The 19,130-nt window shown below is 40.8% G+C and overlaps 1 protein-coding gene across 8 annotated transcripts in view; it reads right to left on the reverse strand.

Annotated features, from left to right (window-relative positions):
- Positions 1-19,130, reverse strand: part of PHEX (phosphate regulating endopeptidase X-linked) — a 245,020-nt gene that overhangs the window by 185,125 nt on the left and 40,765 nt on the right. For 7 of the 8 annotated variants that reach the window (XR_011565209.1, XR_011565207.1, XR_011565206.1 and 4 more), the window contains 4 exons: positions 14,951-15,037; positions 13,677-13,903; positions 3,201-3,269; positions 569-685 (listed from right to left, as the gene is read on the reverse strand). Coding sequence is in view for 1 of the 8 variants with exons in the window: in XM_070783865.1 (XP_070639966.1) it covers positions 569-685; positions 3,201-3,269; positions 13,677-13,903; positions 14,951-15,037 (500 nt within the window). In the remaining 7 variants the exon portion in view is untranslated. The remainder of the gene's footprint in view (positions 1-568; positions 686-3,200; positions 3,270-13,676; positions 13,904-14,950; positions 15,038-19,130) is intronic. The other variant, XR_011565208.1, reaches the window with a different exon arrangement.

A 19,130-nucleotide genomic window follows, 5' to 3' on the forward strand; every position in this document is an offset into this window, starting at 1 on the left:
ACACAGAACACAACATATGACACAATGACATTCATGAAAGTGGGGCAAGAAAAGAAGGAAAACCAGGGCTGGGTATAAGAACTAATTCATGCTTACCAGCCTGCCCTATACACTCTCTACATCAAATTATGTGACTAGACTTCCCAAAGCCTCAATCTTAGATGAGACTAATTCTGCATCGGAATGGTATAAAGAGTAAACTAGATTAAAAAATAATCTTCCACTTAAGCCAAATTCATACAGATTTATCAAATGTATCATATTCCTCAGTTGAGGCCAAACAGGCATTTCCCTGGGAAAACAGAGAGAGCCTCTCCCTGCTGCTGTTCTTTGTCCACCACTGACGAGAATGTGGACGCTGACTGGGCTTCAAGCAGGGGCAGAAGAAGAGTTCTTCTATCTGTTATGGTTTTTCTTCCTGCTACTTCCCAGAGAGGGGTGCTATGAGTTCTATCTTGGACCCAAAGGACAATGCCACAAAATGACTTTTTATATATATTCTCATGCAAGATACATCACCTTTAAAATAAGGAGATGGAAAAGAAAAAGATTTTAGATGAAGACTTACCTCAGCTATCTTTATTTCCAACCTAAGCACCGACTTCATGTCATGCTCTGCTCGGGAGCTATTAGCTCCCAAAAGCACAGCAGTATCCACCATGAATTTGTAAAGGGCATCCCGATACTGTAAGAGATAAAGAAGCAAGGGACCATGACAAGAGTCTATTAGGGAAGTATGTTTGAGGAACACAGAAGAGCAGGAACATCAGGTGGAAATAAATGCCCATTGTTTTCACTCTGTACTCAAAGTATGGTATGAGCATTATGCAATACCAACCACTCATCTACCACCTTGGGACAAAGAAGAATGATGGCTACTTGGGTACTGTTTCCATGACAGACAGAAATGTCCGGCCACCAAGAATCAAGAGAACTTGTTTTCTGGCAACCAGTAATATTAAGGATATATGAAACATCTACAAATGAGTCCAGACTCCTCTTTCCAGGCAAGTGAGGCTTTAATATTAAAAAACATGGGAAAGAACTGGTTGCTAAAAGCAGGAGGCATGATCCATGAAGACTAGTGGGAACTGTGATTTATTTTCTTCCAGCTCAATTTACCCGTCTCCACACTAAAAACAAAAGACCAGCAATCGAATGTTTTTTTCCATTTTGTGGGGTTTCTACCAAGTTCTCCTCACTAGCTCAGGGAGAAAGGAAAGGAAAGATGAGAAAATGATGAAGAGAAATTGAGCAAATGCAGAAGTTCCTCGCTGCATGTTCAGAACCCATTTTCAGGTTATTCACATACTATTGGAGAGGAAGACCTTACTTTGTGGGAGTTGAGGAATCTTGTGTGTGTGTGTCAAGGGGTGAGGGTGGGTCCCTTCTCCTTTCAGGTACATTTTAAGAACTCAACACAACAGCTATTAAACTGTTCCATAGTTATGCTATGGGAATAAGATTCCCTAATATACACCTTGATTCTGCAAAGCTTTTCTTATAATGCTTATGACTCTGAGACCTGCACAGCGCTTGGCATATAGCAGGCCCTTAATAAATATTTGTTGAATCAGTAAATAAGCCTCACAGATAGTCAGAATTAGAAATGTTTTGCAATTTCCAGTTAAATTCCAAAAATATTTATTCGATCATCACATATGCAAGATGTCTTGCTAGGCCTTCTGTGCACATGGCGGGAGTAGAGGTGAATAATTAAATAATACTTAAGTCTAGTTCCCAGTGTGTGATCCTGGGAGGGAGATTAAACACGTCATTACTAATTGTAACACTAGCAACACCAAAATAAAGTCTTTACTAAAGCTGCTAAGTGCTTGGAAACTCAAGAACTAGTGAATTCTAGCCTCGAGAAACCAGGGAGAGAGTTTTTTAAAGGGGACAGATTCAGGAGCAGAGGCGTCCTTCTGAGAGATGTGCGAGCTGCCTTTGTTGGGGGAAGAATAAAGATAGGTGAGACAGCAAAGTGGTTTGGGACTAGGTTGTAAAGAGGCCTTGAAATCCCTCTAAGGAATACAGAGTCTAACTTGTGAGCAAAAGCACACTGGGAGATGTACTTTGAGAGCTTGCCAAGTGGTGCTAAGGAGGTAATGGAATGAAGGGGAGGAGGGAATAGTTAAAAGGAGACTCAACAAGGATCTGCCCTAGGGCAGTAGGGAGACAAAGGAGGCACCAGGGGGAAGAGATATTTTGAAGGCAGAGTCTAAAGGACTGATTGGTTACAGGGTGGGGACAACATTTCAAGCATGGCTGCGTATTAGGTGGTGACCCAAGTAGAAACAGAAGTGCCTCCAGACTGGTAAAAGTTCGTTCTGTCCAATTTCAAGAAGGAAAACTTGCCAACCTCTTTGATGAGCGTCCTCAGCCAGAAAGTCGCTGAGGATCCTGCCCTTCAGAGCCTTCTAGATACAGGCTTTCCTATCAGCAAAGGAGCAGGGACTCCGTGAGAGCCAGCACTTCCCCCATTGAAGCCCCTGCATTCTCAGGGCAGGCCAGAAACCCAAGCCTCCCAGGTCAAGGGTCCCCCAGGCCTGAGGCTCCCTTGGAAGTTCAACAGAGGTTCCAAAATGAATTCAAAGTGTCAGGAATAAAACAGCTCTAATCCAATCTCCAGGAAATGACTAGGTTTCCAAGCCAAAGCAAGAAGTTTGAGAAGATTGATCCCATCTGGTTCTCATTAACCTTACGTTAACCTGGGGCACCAATTTAAAAAAAACGGATTCCTAGGCCCCACTTCAAGTCTACTAAATCCGACTTCCCATGGCTGAGGCCCAAGAATCAACATTTAATAGAAGCTTCCGAGGTGATTCTTAAGCAATACAATTTGGGACCTGCTGGTCAACTGGGTGTCCATTCCCACGCTTCTGCAATCTACTGAGAGCTGTCCACACTTCTGAGGGCTGGCTGCAAGACCACTCCTTGGTTACTGCATTTGGTGTGCTGTCTTCCCTGCTCAACTATGAGGGCACCGCGCAGGGAGTGCTCAGCCTTCATTTCCAGATTTCCAGAAAACAGGGAGGGCCATTTATCTGCCCAAATAAAAGTCCTTTGCTTCCTACATTTGGGAAAATGGTTGTCAAACACCCACACTGCTCCATTCGAGTAAAGAGTTAGGGATTTTAGAACAACTTATGAACCTCACAATGTCTGACAAGATGCAGAGTTGAATGAGGAAAACTTACAGACTTGGCTTCCGTGCTGTTATCAAGGTAGTCTTCCCTCACGGCTAGGGAGAGCGCCGCTTGGTCCAGCTGTTGAAACAAAAAACAAAGCATTCTGCTCGCACTGAAAATTCTTCCGTACCATGTTAATGAGTCATGAGATCAGGATCCCTGCCATATTTTGAGCATGTGTCACCATTACTAAAACAATTCAAAGCAAACAGGTGCTGCAGCAATCAATGACAGTTATCAAGAATCAGAGACCTGCCCCTGATTCCGATTCATGGTTTCTAACCTTTTGAGTTTCTAACAATACTAAATAGTGTCAAAGCTAAATGACTTTGAAATAGGATTATCTGATCCCCCCCCCCCATTTTATGGGTGAAGAAACAAAATCCAGAGAGGTGATTTTGCTTTGAGAAATCTTTGCAAACTTTAGAACCCTCTTTGGAAAGTTTAAAATAGGTGATGAAAATACAAATAATAATCAGACAACTAAATATGTGTAATTATTATTAGAGAAAATTATAGCATAATTTCTTGAATTAAAACTTTCAGCAGCTTAAAGGTAATCAAAGAGAAGATTATAATCTTTGCAAAAAAATGTGCTAGAATAATCAGATATCCATTTGCCAAAAAAAATTAATTTCAAACCAGACCTCATGACCTGCACAAAAATTAATACAATATGGATCTAGAACTACATATAAACTATATATAAACCTAACAATAAAAACTTCCAAAATCACTGTGGATTGGTGACTGCACCCATGAAATTAAAGCTTGCTCCTTGGAAGGAAAGCTATGACAAACCTAGACAGTGTATTAAAAAGCAGACACATTACTTTGCCAACAAAGGTCTGTATAGTCAAAGCTATGGTTTTTCCAGTAGTCATGTATGGATGTGAGAGTTGAACCATAAAGAAGGCTGAGTGCCAAAGAACTGATGCTTCTGAATTGTGGTGCTGGACAAGACTCTTGAGAGTCCCTTGGACTGCAAGGAGATCAAACCAGTCAATCCTAAAGGAAATCAACCCTGAATATTCACTGGAAGGACTAATGCTGAAGCTGAAGCTCCATTACTTTGGCCACCTGATATAAAGAGATGACTCATTGGAAAAGACCCTGATGCTGGAAAAGATGAAAGGCAAAAGGAGAAGGGGGTACAGAGGTTGACATGGTTAGATGGCATCACTGACTCAATGGACATGAATTTGAGCAAACTTGGAGATAGTGAAAGACAGGGAAGCCTGGAGTGCCGCAGTCCATGGGGTCGCAAAGAGTCACACACAACTTAGAGACTGAATAACAACAACAAATAAAACCTACGGTAAAAAACACATGGGAAAATCTTTGACCTGGGGTTACACAAAGAGTTCTTAGATATGACACCAAAATCAGATACATAAAAGAAAAAATAAATTGGACCTCATCATCATTAAACATTTTTGCTCTGTGAAAGACACTGTTAAGAGAATAAAAAATATAAGCTACAGATAGGGAGAAAATATTTGAAAATCACATATATGACAAAGGACTTGCATCCAGAATATATAAAGAACTCTCATAACTCAATAAGAAAACAAACTGCCCAATTTAAAACTGGAACAAAAATCTGAACAGACATTTCACCCAAGAAAATATTCAAATGGAAAATAAACTTATGAAAGGATGCTTAAAATCACTAGTCATTAGAAAATGTAAATGATACCCACAGTAAAATACCACTATACATCTACTAGAATGGCAAAAACAAAAAACAAAAACACTGATAATGTCAGGGACTTCTCTGGCAGTCCAGTGGTTAAGACATCTCGCTTCCACTACAAGGGGTATAGGTTCAATCTCTGGTTGGAGAACTAAGTTCCCCATGACTCATGGCATGGCCAAAAAAGCAAAACACTGATGATGCCAAGCACTGGTGAGGATGTGGAAAAACTAGTTCACTCCTACACTGTTGCTGGGAATGCAACATGACAGAGTCACTTTGGAAATCAGTCTGATAGCTTCTTACAAAACTGAACGTACATATGACCCAGCAATATCACTTCCCAGCCACTTACCAAAGATAAATGAAAACTTATACTCACACAGAAACCTGCATGTAACTTTATTCATTATTGCCCCAAATCTGAAACAACCCAAATGTCCTTCAACTGGCAAATGGATAAACTGTGACACTCACCCATAAAAAGGAATGAACTACTGATACATGCAACAATATGGGCATATTTTAATCACATCCCCAAAAAAGGCAAAACTACAGGGATGGAGAAGAGGGGATGGGGAGAGTGGGTGATTACAAAAGGGCAGCACAAGGTAAATTTGGGGGAAGCGATGGGACAAACTATTGTCTGTCTTGATTATGGTGGGGATTCTGTGACTCCATGCATTTGTAAAACCTTACAGACCTGTGCTTCACAAAAAGTGAATTTAACTGTAAGTAAAATTTTAAATAAATAAAAATTTTAAAGTTCCAGAATTTCCTCTAAATTTCTGGCTGTTCTTTCTTGAGTATAAGCAACTGCCCAAAGACTGAATAAAACTGAACACGACATCAAATTTTCTACCTTAAATCTTATCCACACATTTAAAAAGTTAAGCTAATTGGGGGGAAAAGATGTTTTCATAACATCGACCTTGCCTGGGTGTATTGCTAAAAACCTCAAATTATTGTGTTCAATCTTCTTCTCTAATTGGCCCCAAACAACTAAGTCACAAGCCAGCCTAGCTTCATCATATTCCAACTCCCAATACACCACCCTTTCTTCCAAAAATTAAGTAAGCCAGGAACATGAAACACGATATTATGATTAAGATGCTTTGGCTTTCAATTAGAGTTGAACCACTTGGAGAATTTTTTGAGCTTTAGTCTCAAAGGAAAGGAAACTGTGTAGACAATATCAAGAAACCCAGAGCTTCCCTCTGATGAAATGAAGTTAAATCCATTTATTGTAAAAGTTTAGACGATTCAAGTGAAGTTACCGGACCTGTTTTAAATCTTCAGATTGCTACAGTTCCGAGGGAACCTCTTAAATATATGAAATCGATTGAATAAGGTTAGTTAACTAAAACTAGAAACAGACACACGCTTGAGGCAAAAGACTTTCTCAAGAGGCCAATATTAGGACACTGTTATTTGAGGTTTTTTAATCCATGCATTTGTAACCGATCTTAATATTGCAAGTAGAAAACAAAACACATGTTTAGGAAATCTGATACCCTGAACTGAAATATGAATTTTTCTCTCTGTCTGAAATGACACACAGGTTAGGAAACGAAACAGTAATACAAGAAACATCTCACACATTATGATGTAGTTATAGGACAAAAAAGAAAAACTTTATCTCCAGGAGAGTCTGTCCTTATCATCCCTACAGATTTTACTAAATGTTGCACAAATGCAGCCGCTGGGTGATGATCACTTTAAGTCACTGTTCTGGTAACACATACTGACACAACCTTGACCTTCCGAACACTCTTTCAGGACCACGGATATTCCAAAGTCTTTTATTGTCCCTTAAATCCTCATTCTTGCTATCTCCGTACACAAAATGAACCCAAACACATGTAGCAAGATATGTTCTGAGGAATTAATCTGCCGTCTCGTGTATTTTTGTTTTTCCTTTCTTCCATTTAAGTCTGTGGCAAATTTTGTGTCATCCTGCCACAGGGGAACTTGAGCACCATCATGTAGCTTTGAGCCGCCCCAGCTTGCCAAACCACATGTCCTCGGCATGGGAATACCCACTGGAAGAGTGCCTTTTTTCTTCACCCAAAGATACCACCCAAGAGTATGCCCACAGTGATGTGCCTTCCCAAGGCAGGTTTTTTTTTTCCCTTATCCCCATGGGTTTGTGGGATTAGAAAAGCCTAGAACATCGAGGAAAATAGCAATAGAATGTGATGGAAAAGGAAGTCTAAATGCATTGAGGGAGAAGAGTTTAGGGGTAAGAGAGAGTTCTCCCAGAGCAGAAAGACGACCTTTGAGGCAGTCAAAGAAGTCAAGAGTTTCTTATGAGCAGAGGGACCGGTCAATGTCCCTAGAAAATGGCAGGATTTGAGAGTTGGGGGCCCAGGGCCCCAGCAGCAGAGAGGCACAGCTGAAGGAGTCACAGGGGCTGGGATGGTACGTTTCTTTTCAGAAATAGATAACTGATGATCAGAGGGTCTCCAGTCCCCTAGGACAGGGGTCCCCAACCTCCAGGATCTAATGACTGATGTCTGAGGTAGAGCTAATGTAATCATAAGAGAAATAAAGTGACAATAAATGTAATGGACTTGAATCATCCCCCACTCCCGGTCCATGGGAAAACGGTCCTCCAAGAAACTGGTCCCTGGTGCCAAAAGGGTTGGGGATCACTGCCCTAGGGGAAGGCTGAGAAATGAAGCAGCTGCCAAGTGAGGACGGGCCTAGACTGGCTCACTTTCCAACTAGAAGGTGGGGTGGGAGTTCAGCGACAGAGATGAGACTGACTAACGAAAATGGCTGCTTCTTGTGCATCTGAATTTGAGATCTGAGATGTATGTTTGGCACAAAAATTGAAGAGAAACATTCCCCAAATGGTTCTGACAAGCTGCCTGATCATGATTTAAGAGAAAGGTACCTTTACTTTGCCAACAAAGGGTCATCTAGTCAAGGCTATGGTTTTTCCTATGGTCATGTATGGATGTGAGAGTTGGACTGTGAAGAAGGCTGAGCACCGAAGAATTGATGCTTTTGAACTGTGGTGTTGGAGAAGACTCTTGAGAGTCCCTTGGACGGCAAGGAGATCCAACCAGTCCATTCTGAAGGAGATCAGCCCTGGGATTTCTTTGGAAGGAATGATGCTAAAGCTGAAACTCCAGTACTTTGGCCACCCAAAAGTTGACTCATTGGAAAAGACTCTGATGCTGGGAGGGATTGGGGGCAGGAGGAGAAGGGGACAACAGAGGATGAGATGGCTGGATGGCATCACTGATTCGATGGATGTGAGTCTCAGTGAACTCCGGGAGTTTGTGATGGACAGGGAGGCCTGGCGTGCTGCGATTCATGGGGTCGCAAAGAATCGGACACGACTGAGTGACTGATCTGGAATCTGGAATCTGTGCATCTGAATTTGAGATCTGAGATGTATGTTTGGCACAAAAATTGAAGAGAAACATTCCCCAAATGGTTCTGACAAGCTGCCTGATCATGATTTAAGAGAAAGGTACCTTTTGCCACATGCTACTGTGCACCAGTATCTGTCCTGTGAATTGTCAGCAAGTTCATCCCATTTAAATCTCACAGCAACAGTGAAAAGCAAATTCAAATCAACCTTTCATTACACCTGGGGAAAATGAGACTGAGAGGCGAAACAGCCTGCACAGACATTCAGTGAGTAGATCACAAAGCCAAGTCTCAATCTCTTTAAACACCAAAGCCTACTCTTTTTCCCACTATGGTAGTCGTTTTCAAATTACGTTCCACAAAACTTAAACAGTGCTTCATGGGCTCCAAATATTCAGTTAGATTTTTTTTTTAGAGATTTAACTACTTCTAACAAAAGCAACACTCACAAATTTTACAACATTGGCAGCCATCGATACACTAGTTTTTGTTATCAGGTTCACCGAGCTTTATGCAGATCTCAGAAGAAAGCTGTTCCTACCAATACCTAGACATATGCTTGAATTTCTAGCAGCTGTGTCATGGTTAGAAAGACTGTAGCTCTAACCTGTTAATTCAGGTGTGTGAATAGCCCCTCACACAAAACGGTATGAACAGGGATATACCTAAAGCAAACACACACTGCACTCAAATGCCAGGCCATGCTCAAACACATCAGTTTGAAAGAAGCTGCTACCTTGGCAGAGGAGAGCAGTAGTAAGCACATGAGTACCTCCTTACATTTGGAAAGTGCTATATTATTGACAGTTCAGTGTCTCTAGGATCAGTTTAACTGAATAATAAGTGTGCAAGGCAAGCTGTTAAAAATTGATTATTGTGATCCTCTATACTCATGTTTCCCATAAGCTGGTATTCAAACTACAGGCTTGATTAGACCCAAGTTCTTTTTTTCTTTTCTTTTCTTTTGGCATCATTGGTGATAGCTTATGCTTCCCACTGTACAGTATCAGGAGGCACACAAAAAAATCTGGTTGTCCCACTTTTAGCAATGGCCTACCATTGATATTTGCATTCATCTGATATCAGTCTGCTCTCTCCTGAATTTTCCCATCAACCATTCATCTAATAGTTTTAGCAGCCATTGACGACAGTTGCTTTGATCCTTTTATTCATTAGGGATTTTTTTAAAAGGTAATATTTAAGTTCTATTATTTCTCCTGCATTTTAAAGCTGAGAAATCTGTATGCAGGTCAGGAAGCAACAGTTAGAACTGGACATGGGACAACAGACTGGTTCCAAATTGGGAAAGGAGTATGTCAAGGCTGTATATTGTCACCCTGCTTGTTTAACTTATATGCAGAGTACATCATGAGAAACACTGGGCTGGATGAAGCACAAGCTGGAATCAAGATTGCTGGGAGAAATATCAATAACCTCAGATATGCAGATAACACCACCCTTATGGCAGAAAGCGAAGAAAAACTAAAGAGCTTCTTGATGAAAGTGAAAGAGGAGAGTGAAAAAGTTGGCTTAAAACTCAACATTCAGAAAACTAAGATCATGGCATCTGGTCCCATCGCTTCATGGCAAACAGATGGGGAAGCAATGGAAACAGTGACAGATTTTATTTTGGGAGGCTCCAAAATCACTGCAGATGGTGACTGCAGCCATGAAACTAAAAGACATTTGCTCCTTGGAAGGAAAGTTATGACCAACCTAGACAGCATATTTAAAAGCAGAGACATTACTTTGCCAACAAAGGTCCATCTGGTCAAGGCTATGGTTTTTCCAGTGGTCATGTATGGATGTGAGAGTTGGACTGTAAAGAAAGCTGAGCACTGAAGAATTGATGCTTTTGAACTGTGGTGTTGGAGACGACTCTTGAGAGTCCCCTTGGACAGCAAGGAGATCCAACCAGTCCATCCTAAAGGAAATCAGTCCTGAATATTCATTGGAAGGACTGATGATGAAGCTGAAACTCCAATACTTTGGCCAACTGATGTGGAGAACTGACTCATTTGAAAAGACCCTGATGCTGGGAAAGATTGAAGGCGGGAGGAGAAAGGGACCACAGAGGATGAGATGGTTGGATGTCATCACTGACTCAATGGACATGAGTTTGAGTAAACTCCGGGAGTTGGTAGCGGACAGGGAGGCCTGGCGTGCTGCAGTTCATGGGATCGCGAAGAGTCAGACATGACTGAGCAACTGAACTGAAATGAATCTTGAAGTCCTATTATTTCTCCTGCCTTTTAAAGCTGTGATTCTCCTATAAACAAGAATTTTCTCTCATTAGGTATGAGGTTACCCTGAAATCAGTCAAATTTAGTATGCTGTAGATTAAAATAGATATATCAACTAAATGTGCATGTGATTCTTATTTGGAACCTGAATCAAAGACCAACTGTTAACTTTTTTAGAGGATAATCAGCAAAACTGAAAATTAACTTACTTCAAAACACCACTTAGGGTAATTATTGATAAGTATGATCCTGTTTACTTTATTATTTGGGGTTTGCTTTTTGGAAGTGCTGAATTCTCTTAGCTTTTGTTTGTCTATGAAGCTTTTGATTTGTCCTTCAAATCTGAATGATATCCTTGCTGGATAGAGTAATCTTGGTTGTATGTAGGTTTTTCCCTCTCATCACTATAAGTATATCCTGCCATTTCCTTCTGGCCTGCAGATTTCTCTTGAAAGATCAGCTGTTAGCCTTATGGGGAATCCTGTTGTGTGTTATTTGTTGCTTTTCCCTTGCTGCTTCGGAGACACAGACATTTTGGACATAGTGGGGGAAGGAGAGGGCAGGATGATATGAGAGAATAGCATTGAAACATATATATCACCATATGTAAAACAGACAGCCAGTGGAAGTTCAGTGTATAACACAGGGAACCCAAAGCCAGGGCTCTGTGACAGCCTAGAGGGGTGGGATGGGTGGGAAGTGGGAGGGAGGTTCAAGAGGGAGGGGACATATGTATACCTAATATTGATTCATGTTGATATATGGCAAAAACCATCATGATATTATAAAGTAATTATCCTCTAATTAAAAAAATAAAATACATATTTTAAAAAACACCACTTAATGTATTTGCACAATACAGGATATCACAATAATTCTGAAATTAAAACAAAAGTCTGTTTTTTTTAGGCCACATGGAATGTGAGATCCTAGTTTCCTAGCCAGGTAAACAGGTAAACTCCATACACTGGGAGCAGGGAGTCTTAACCACTGGACTGCCAGGGAAGTTACCAAGAATGACAGTCTTAAAACATGGTTTGTTGGTTGGTTTGTTTTAAGTGAGTAATCTGTCAACATGGGACAGCGGTCAATTGGGCCATCAGCATCATCATAGAGCACTGAAGAGCATGTCTTATGCTGAGAGCATTAGAATATTCTCAGCACCTTGCTGTTGTTCCATCACCCAACACAAAAATCCAGCTGTCTCTGTAGCTTAAAATTGCCTGTTGAAGAGATGGGAATTCTTTCAATGACTAAAGATTTTTTATTGAGGCAGCCATTGTCTAAATTAAAGATGGACAAACTACAGTCTGCAGGCCAGCCCACCATACAGCCATCTTCATTTATGTACATCCTGTCTATAGCTGCTTTACCACATATAACAGCAGAGGTGAACAGTTGAAACAGAGATCATTATAGCCCACACAGCCTAAAATATTTCCTATCTGATCCTTTACAGAAAAAAAGTTTGCCAGTCCCTTGGTATTACTAAAAAAATAAACTCCAGTATATAGATTTTTTAAAGTTAACTTATATCAGGAGAGAATAATATATCCTAAAATTTTTATATTTATATGATTTAGATATCAATGTACCAAATTGAACTATCATATGACCCAGCAATCCTACTCCTGGTCATATACCCAGAAAAAAAACATAATTCAAAAAGACACATGCACCCCAGTGTTCATTTCAGCACTATTTACAACAGCCAGGACATGGAAGCAACCTAAATGTCCATCAACAGAGGAATGGATCAAGAAGCTATGGTACATATATCAATGGAATATTACTCAGCCATAAAAAGGAAAGAAATTGTGCCATTTGCAGAGACGTGACTGGACCTAGAGACTGTTATACCGGGTGAAGTCAGAAAAACAAATGTCATATATTAAAGCACATACATGAAATCTAGAAAAATGGTATCTTATTTGTAAAGCAGAAATAGAGGCACAGATGTAGAGAACAAACATAATAGGGAAAGGAGGGAGGGTGGGGTGAACTGGGAGATTGGGATTGACATACATCCACTATTATGTAAAAAAATAGGTAACCGATGAGAACCTTGGAGAAGGAAATGGCAACCTACTCCAGTGTTCTTGTTTGAGAATTCCCACGGACAGAGGAACCTGGATTACAGTCCACGGGGCTACAAAGAGTCGGACACAACTGAGCAAGCACGAACAAATGAGAACCTACTGCATAGCACAGAGAACTCTACTCAGTGCTCTGTGCTGATCTAAATGGGAAGGAAATCTAGAAAACGGGATATACGCACACATACGACTGACTCACTTTGCTGTACAGCAGAAACTGACCCAGCAATGTAAAACAACTCTACTCCAATAAAGAGTATCGCTATATCATTAATATTTTCTGATTTAACAAAGAACAGAATGGGGGAGAAAATTGATGGTTCAACAAAATTTTCATTACTAAAGGAATTGTAGAAGCAAAAAAACAAAAAACGGAATCAAAAGACAAAACAATTTAAGAAGTACTGTTTGCATTCTTGCTAAGTTCTCTGACTGATGAATCTTCTGCTGTTGGCAGTTTTCTGACGACTTCCTGACTTTGCAGCATGACTTTCCAGTGCCATACTCCACACCTCAGGGTATGTCCTTGTGGCCCATTCCTTTATGGAAGAGATGCTTACTCTCCCAACAGAAAATGCAACCAAGCACTTAGAACAAGTTTTGCCTTATCCTCTGAAAGGAAAGACAAAAGATTCAAGACTGAACTTGCCAATGAAATTTGGGGCATGTACACAAGATCTTAGTGAAAGGAAAACAAGGAACCAGAGCATGTATTCACTCCTTTGTCAGAGGAATGAGGGGAGGGGAAGAGCAGAGTTCAGAAAGTCTCAGCCCATCTCTCCCCACTAGAATTAAGGGGTCCCACACATGCTCAGGGTAGATATTTAATGGCCAGATCACAGATCACTTGAAACCCACTCACTGGCTTCTTGAAAGGCTGACATAACCAGTTTGTTCATGATTTACAATCTGCAAATCTGGCAAAGAATAGTCTAGATCTTAAGATTTAGCAGAATTTTCAACTTTTGTCATTTCACTAAGGTGGTATGAGTCTTTTTCCCTGGGAAGGCAACCCAAAAGGCTAACCTTGGATTGAACAAGCATGATGAATGAGTCCTCACTGTACCTTCAAGATGTGTTCGTTGGACATCTTGTCATCAGAGGACACATATAAACGGATGAACACAGAATTGCTGTATTGGCCACGAAACGTTGCAAGGGTCTGCAGAAGGCTGAACTTTCTCTCTGACCAGACCCCTTCAGGACCAATATTGGATTCGAGCACAGGCCAGCGGAAAGGTGAGTGCCGCAGGATATGTAGTAGTGGCTTGGCATCCGCTTTTTCGATGGCTTCTGAAAGGGAGTAAGTAGGAAGGGAGACTTAGATTTGCAAACTGGATCACCAAACTAGGAAGCACATATATCTTCTCAAGAGAAAATTCCAGTAGGGCCCCAACCTAATTTTTTAGGGAGAGGTACAGTGTGTTGCCCATAACCACAGAGATAGAACTACCTATGACTCCCACTTCAATGTGACTGTCTAAGCCTGATGTTCTTGCCAGGAGAGCTAACGGGGAACCTGCCTGATATTCCCAACAGTGGAAGGTGTGCTTACTATATCGACCAGAGCCAATAAGCAATTAAGCTGAGAACACTCTGCAAGACTGAGGGACAACCCTAACTAAAGGAAACTGCTCAATAAGACTAATCAGTCCCCAGTAAAAATGAATTATTGCTTCACACACTTTCATTATCTTTTACTGCCCTCTTCCAGGTCACCAAACAACATCCCAAAACCTAAACAAGTTAATACATTTCCCAGAGGCACTCACCTCTTTCTGCAATAGCCTTGAGAAAGAGGACCAGGTAGAATGTCCAGTGTCTCTTTTCATTCCAATCAGACCCAAGATGCTGAGACAGGCCTAAGGTCCCCAACAAACATGCCTGTCAAGCTGATGGAGAAGCAGAAGGAGCCTGGCCTGCCCGGAAATCTGGATTTCTCTAGGCTCCAGGAGGTTCCAAAGAACACAGTAACACTCCCAAGTGCCCTCCCTCATAGGCTCCTTCTCAAACCAGATCTAGCCTCCAGATTCAGCTTTCTCTACCACATGCAGTACAGTTTGCCCTTCTGACCATACCCATGTCTCACAGACTAACTGATACCCAAAGAGTCTAAGCCATCCATAGGAATAAAATTTTCCTAGTTGATCCATCAAGCTAGCAACAGACCATTAAGACAGGGGTAGTTAAAACCCAGCCTTGGAAAAGAGCTCCTTTCTTTAAGCAACATTCTTAGTAGAATTCTTAGTAGTTCTCTTTCTCCTTAAACAATATCTTTAAACATTAATAGAGCTCTGGAAAATAAGGGTGATAAGTTATTTTATTTTCTTTATTACTCACTCTCATTCATGCAAGATGAATAAAGGATTTTGGCTTTCTGTATTGCTTCAGTGTCCCGTCTTCTACTGATTGATTTCTCCAAAAGTGCTAGGAAGGTTAAAAAAGGATTCATTAGTATCCATCCACAGGTGATGCTGAGTTAGAGGTCATTTGATAATCACAGTGCCAGCCTCCAGAAAATTAAATGTAAAGACAGACAACCCTGGAAAAGATAAATCTATAAAAGATATGCAGACAGCAGAAACGATTCCAAGTTGCTGGAGATTCAAATAAAAAATAGTTAACATTCTCTTCTCCAGGGTTCTCCCACTTCCAACTGAGACTTGACCTTCTACGGGGGTTAATGTTTTCTGCCACCTACACACACACACACACACACACACACCAAACAGAATTCATTTTTTCAAGAACCAAAAATAACTGAATTCTATTCCCTGTTTCTGCACTGAGTAATATTCTCAACAGAGGCAATTTCATCAGGGTCAGTTTCTTAAGATTTCTTCACAGTCCAGCCTCTCGGGGAGGTCACCTGGAAGAAATTTCTCATTAGAAGTTTTATTCAATGTTGCCTATACATGCTGTGGCCCTGGTAGATGTTGTTTAGACAGGAAATGGAGAAGCAAGAATGGAAATTGCCCCTACCCAAATCGCCTGAAAACCTGTCCATTTACACATTCAAAGTCCTGGCCATTTAAAATGAGGCCATGTATACAAAATGGTTGCCAGCATGGACGCAAGCCCACCTGGAAAAGGATTTTCTATCTATAAAATCACTGATGTTATTGTCTGAAGGTAGAAAATGACAGCTGTCACTATTTCTTTAAATAAGGAAATAGGAAAGCTAAAGACTCAATAAAAACTACCCTGCCCACAAAATAACACCTTGGATGTATTTAAGAATATCAGTTTACCAACAAGAAGCCAAGACAAAGAATTCCCACACAGCACCACGGCACTGCCTACACAGAGCTATGTCAAATTGCAGTTGTCAGGGCATTTGGCATTTATTTCTGAAACAACTTAGCAGCCTCCAAATGATACAACAGATGCTCCTACAGTATTTTGAATAGCTTCAAGATACAACGTACAGAGCTAATCAAATTAATAAATAATAACATATTCCCTACAGCAGAAATCTACTTCTAAACTAGAAGTTCTACATTTCAAAAAATGCAACCTAGAGCTTCTGTCTAGTTTTCTGTAAACATCTATACATCAAATAAGTCCAGATAACTAGATATATTCAAATAAAATAAATTGAGCTCAATGTGGGCATTTTCAATTATTCCAACTTGTTTCTTCCTTGTGTATTATCACAGCAATAAAAGTGGGATAACTAGCCCCAACGATAAAGGAAGGGAATTTCTTTTTTTAATAAACAGAAATCTCTAAAACTATACCTACATATATTTCTATTCAAATCAGATCGTGTGCCTTTCCACCACACTGCTTCCACACTCACTGGATTGCTGGGGAGACATATTTGAAATTAAATAAACCAAATTTCATATGGAGATGTAATATTATCCTGATGTTATAAACACTCCACAGGCTGCAAACATGAATACCCTGGGGACCAAAAAAGAGCCATGACACAAAAGAACTCAAAATAGTACATATCAACCTGAGTTATGTACCCAGGGCACTCTGTGTATCACGAGAAGGGGAAAAGAGAACACATATATGTTAAGTAGGGCAATACCAAAACACTGCTGCTGCTGCTGCTGCTGCTAAGTCGCTTCAGTCATGTCTGACTCTGTGGGACCCCATAGACGGAAGCCCACCAGGCTCCCCCGTCCCTGCGATTCTCCAGGCAAGAACACTGGAGTGGGTTGCCATTTCCTTCTCCAATGCGTGAAAGTGAAAAGTGAAAGGGAAGTCGATCAGTCGTGTCCGACTCCTAGAGACCCCATGGACTGTAGCCTACCCGGCTCCACCGTCCATGGGATTTTCCAGGCAAGAGTACTGGAGTGGGGTGCCATCACCTTCTCCGACCAAAACACTAACCGTGCACAAATATCAATAATTCTTATGTGTCAAAATTCTAGTTTCTGTACCATAATTTGGCCTTTGAAACAAATTCAGCTGCCACAGGTTCCTTGTCCTACTGTTCCCTTTTCCTCCCCTTCTCTTCAAACCCAAGCAGGCAGGAGAATGTTGATATGCAGACAGCGTTGGGACAATCAGCTGGCAGCATCCATTTTATGTATCTCTGTATTTCAATTAGTGGTAAGAAGTGTAAAATCTAGCCTGGAGAGTCATTAATGAGTAGAAAACAAAGTCTAACAAAGGCAATTATTCGGGTTATTAAAATGTCCTTAAAGAACTGAGGACTCACGGGTCACCCATATAAGGGTATTCCTATCATAGTCTGCATTGTTTCCTGGAAGATGTCTTAGTCTCCTGTCACCTCCATCTAGGTATTTCCAACAATGTTACAACAGAAAAGGAAAACTCCAGCTCATAGTGACCTAGAGTGCAACAACCCTTAGGCTTGAAAATCAGTTTCACAGTGCCTATGATGATTAAAATTTGCTGTGTGTGTGTGCACGCACGCACCACGTGCGCATGTGTACAGGATATTTTTTCTTGTCACTACACTCAAATAAAATTGGTTTTGTCCCCCAAAATGCAAAATAACAGACACAGTCAAGGGTTTTCAATCACAAATACACGGGTTCCAGTTGCAGCTTGCTGCTCCTTTTAGCTGGAGCTTGAGCAAGTTACTTAATCTCTCCAAGCCTCAGTTTCTTCATCTGTAAATCTGGACAAATAATAGTGTCTATCTCCTGGAGCTGTGGTGACAATCAAACACTATAATGCACAGAAAGTCCCTTCTCAATGCCACAGCACATGGTAAGTGATCGATCAACAGTGGCTTTAACAGGCTTCCAGGCTGAGTTAGCTATACACAGAATTGTAAAGTAATCAAGCTCGTTTCTAGTGCTTCCTCCATAAATGCTTTTTCCTCCTCCCTTCTCAGGATACCGGTAGCCAAAGGCCTTCTGCTAACCCAAGACACTGGCACTCCTTGCATATGACTCGTGTACAAACTAGATCTGCCCTACCAGCCAAAGCATTTCCTCTGCTTCCACAGTAGAGGCAATAGAGAGGATGTCTGAAAATATGCTGCCTGCATTCCTCATCCTCGACAGCAAGGCCTTTTCTTTCTGTAAACTTTTTCAGTGAAATTATAACATACCTACAGAAATGTGCCCCAATCATAATTTGAAGGATCTTCATGGAGTAAACACCCACATAACCAACAGTCTGACCAGAACCCCAGGAGCCCCTTGTACTCCCTTCCAGGTATTATCTCCAATCAAGACAACCAACATCTTCTTTTATGAAGTGCTTACTCAACTCTATTTCCCACATTTCTATTGGTAATCTATAAACCAGTTCCTTACTGATTTATAGAAGTTCTTTATATATTCTACACACACGAGTCCTTTGTTGAGTATTTGTACTGCAGTCTTCTTCCATTCCATAGACTTCATTTTCCTAATGGTATCAGGTAACGAGTGGAAACATTAATGCAGTCCAATGTGATCAGTGATCATTTTCTTCCATCTTGGTAAGCATGTTTTGTGTCTCATTTAAGAAATCCTTGCCTACCCTGAGGTCATGAAGATAGGACCAGTGATTCCCTCTAGAATCTTCACTGGTTCCCATTTAGATCCACAGTCCATATGGAAGTTGGTTTTGCCCATACCTTTGTAACACAGGCTTGGCCTCACAGGGGAGGAATCATGAGATAATTTTCATAAAGAAGGTATTTTTGATCATTGGGCCTCAAATATTATCACAACATAAAATTGGCATTCACAATATCTGTTCGCCACTAGATCAAGTGCTGTCTGGGGCAGGAGCCTGGGTCACATTCATCTTTGAACACTGGAGCTCAGCAATTGGCACGGCTGGTGTTCAGTGTCTGCCGAGTCGAATTCCTCTCAAGGAAAGTCTGAGAGAGTTTTTTGTGCAAATGAAATGTGAGAAACTGGACTTCTCTTATTTCTTTTTATAATCAGCAATGTCCTGATTATACTAACATCCATAATCTCCTTTTCTCACATTCCAGTCCCTATATCACACAATGAGATCCAAGATTTCATCTGTGTTTTGTGAATACTGTTTTTTTGTTGTTGTTGTTTTGTTTTTTTTTCTTTTTTTTAAATTT

Source organism: Bos indicus, chromosome X, assembly GCF_029378745.1.
Source record: "Bos indicus isolate NIAB-ARS_2022 breed Sahiwal x Tharparkar chromosome X, NIAB-ARS_B.indTharparkar_mat_pri_1.0, whole genome shotgun sequence".
Taxonomy (NCBI): domain Eukaryota; kingdom Metazoa; phylum Chordata; class Mammalia; order Artiodactyla; family Bovidae; genus Bos; species Bos indicus.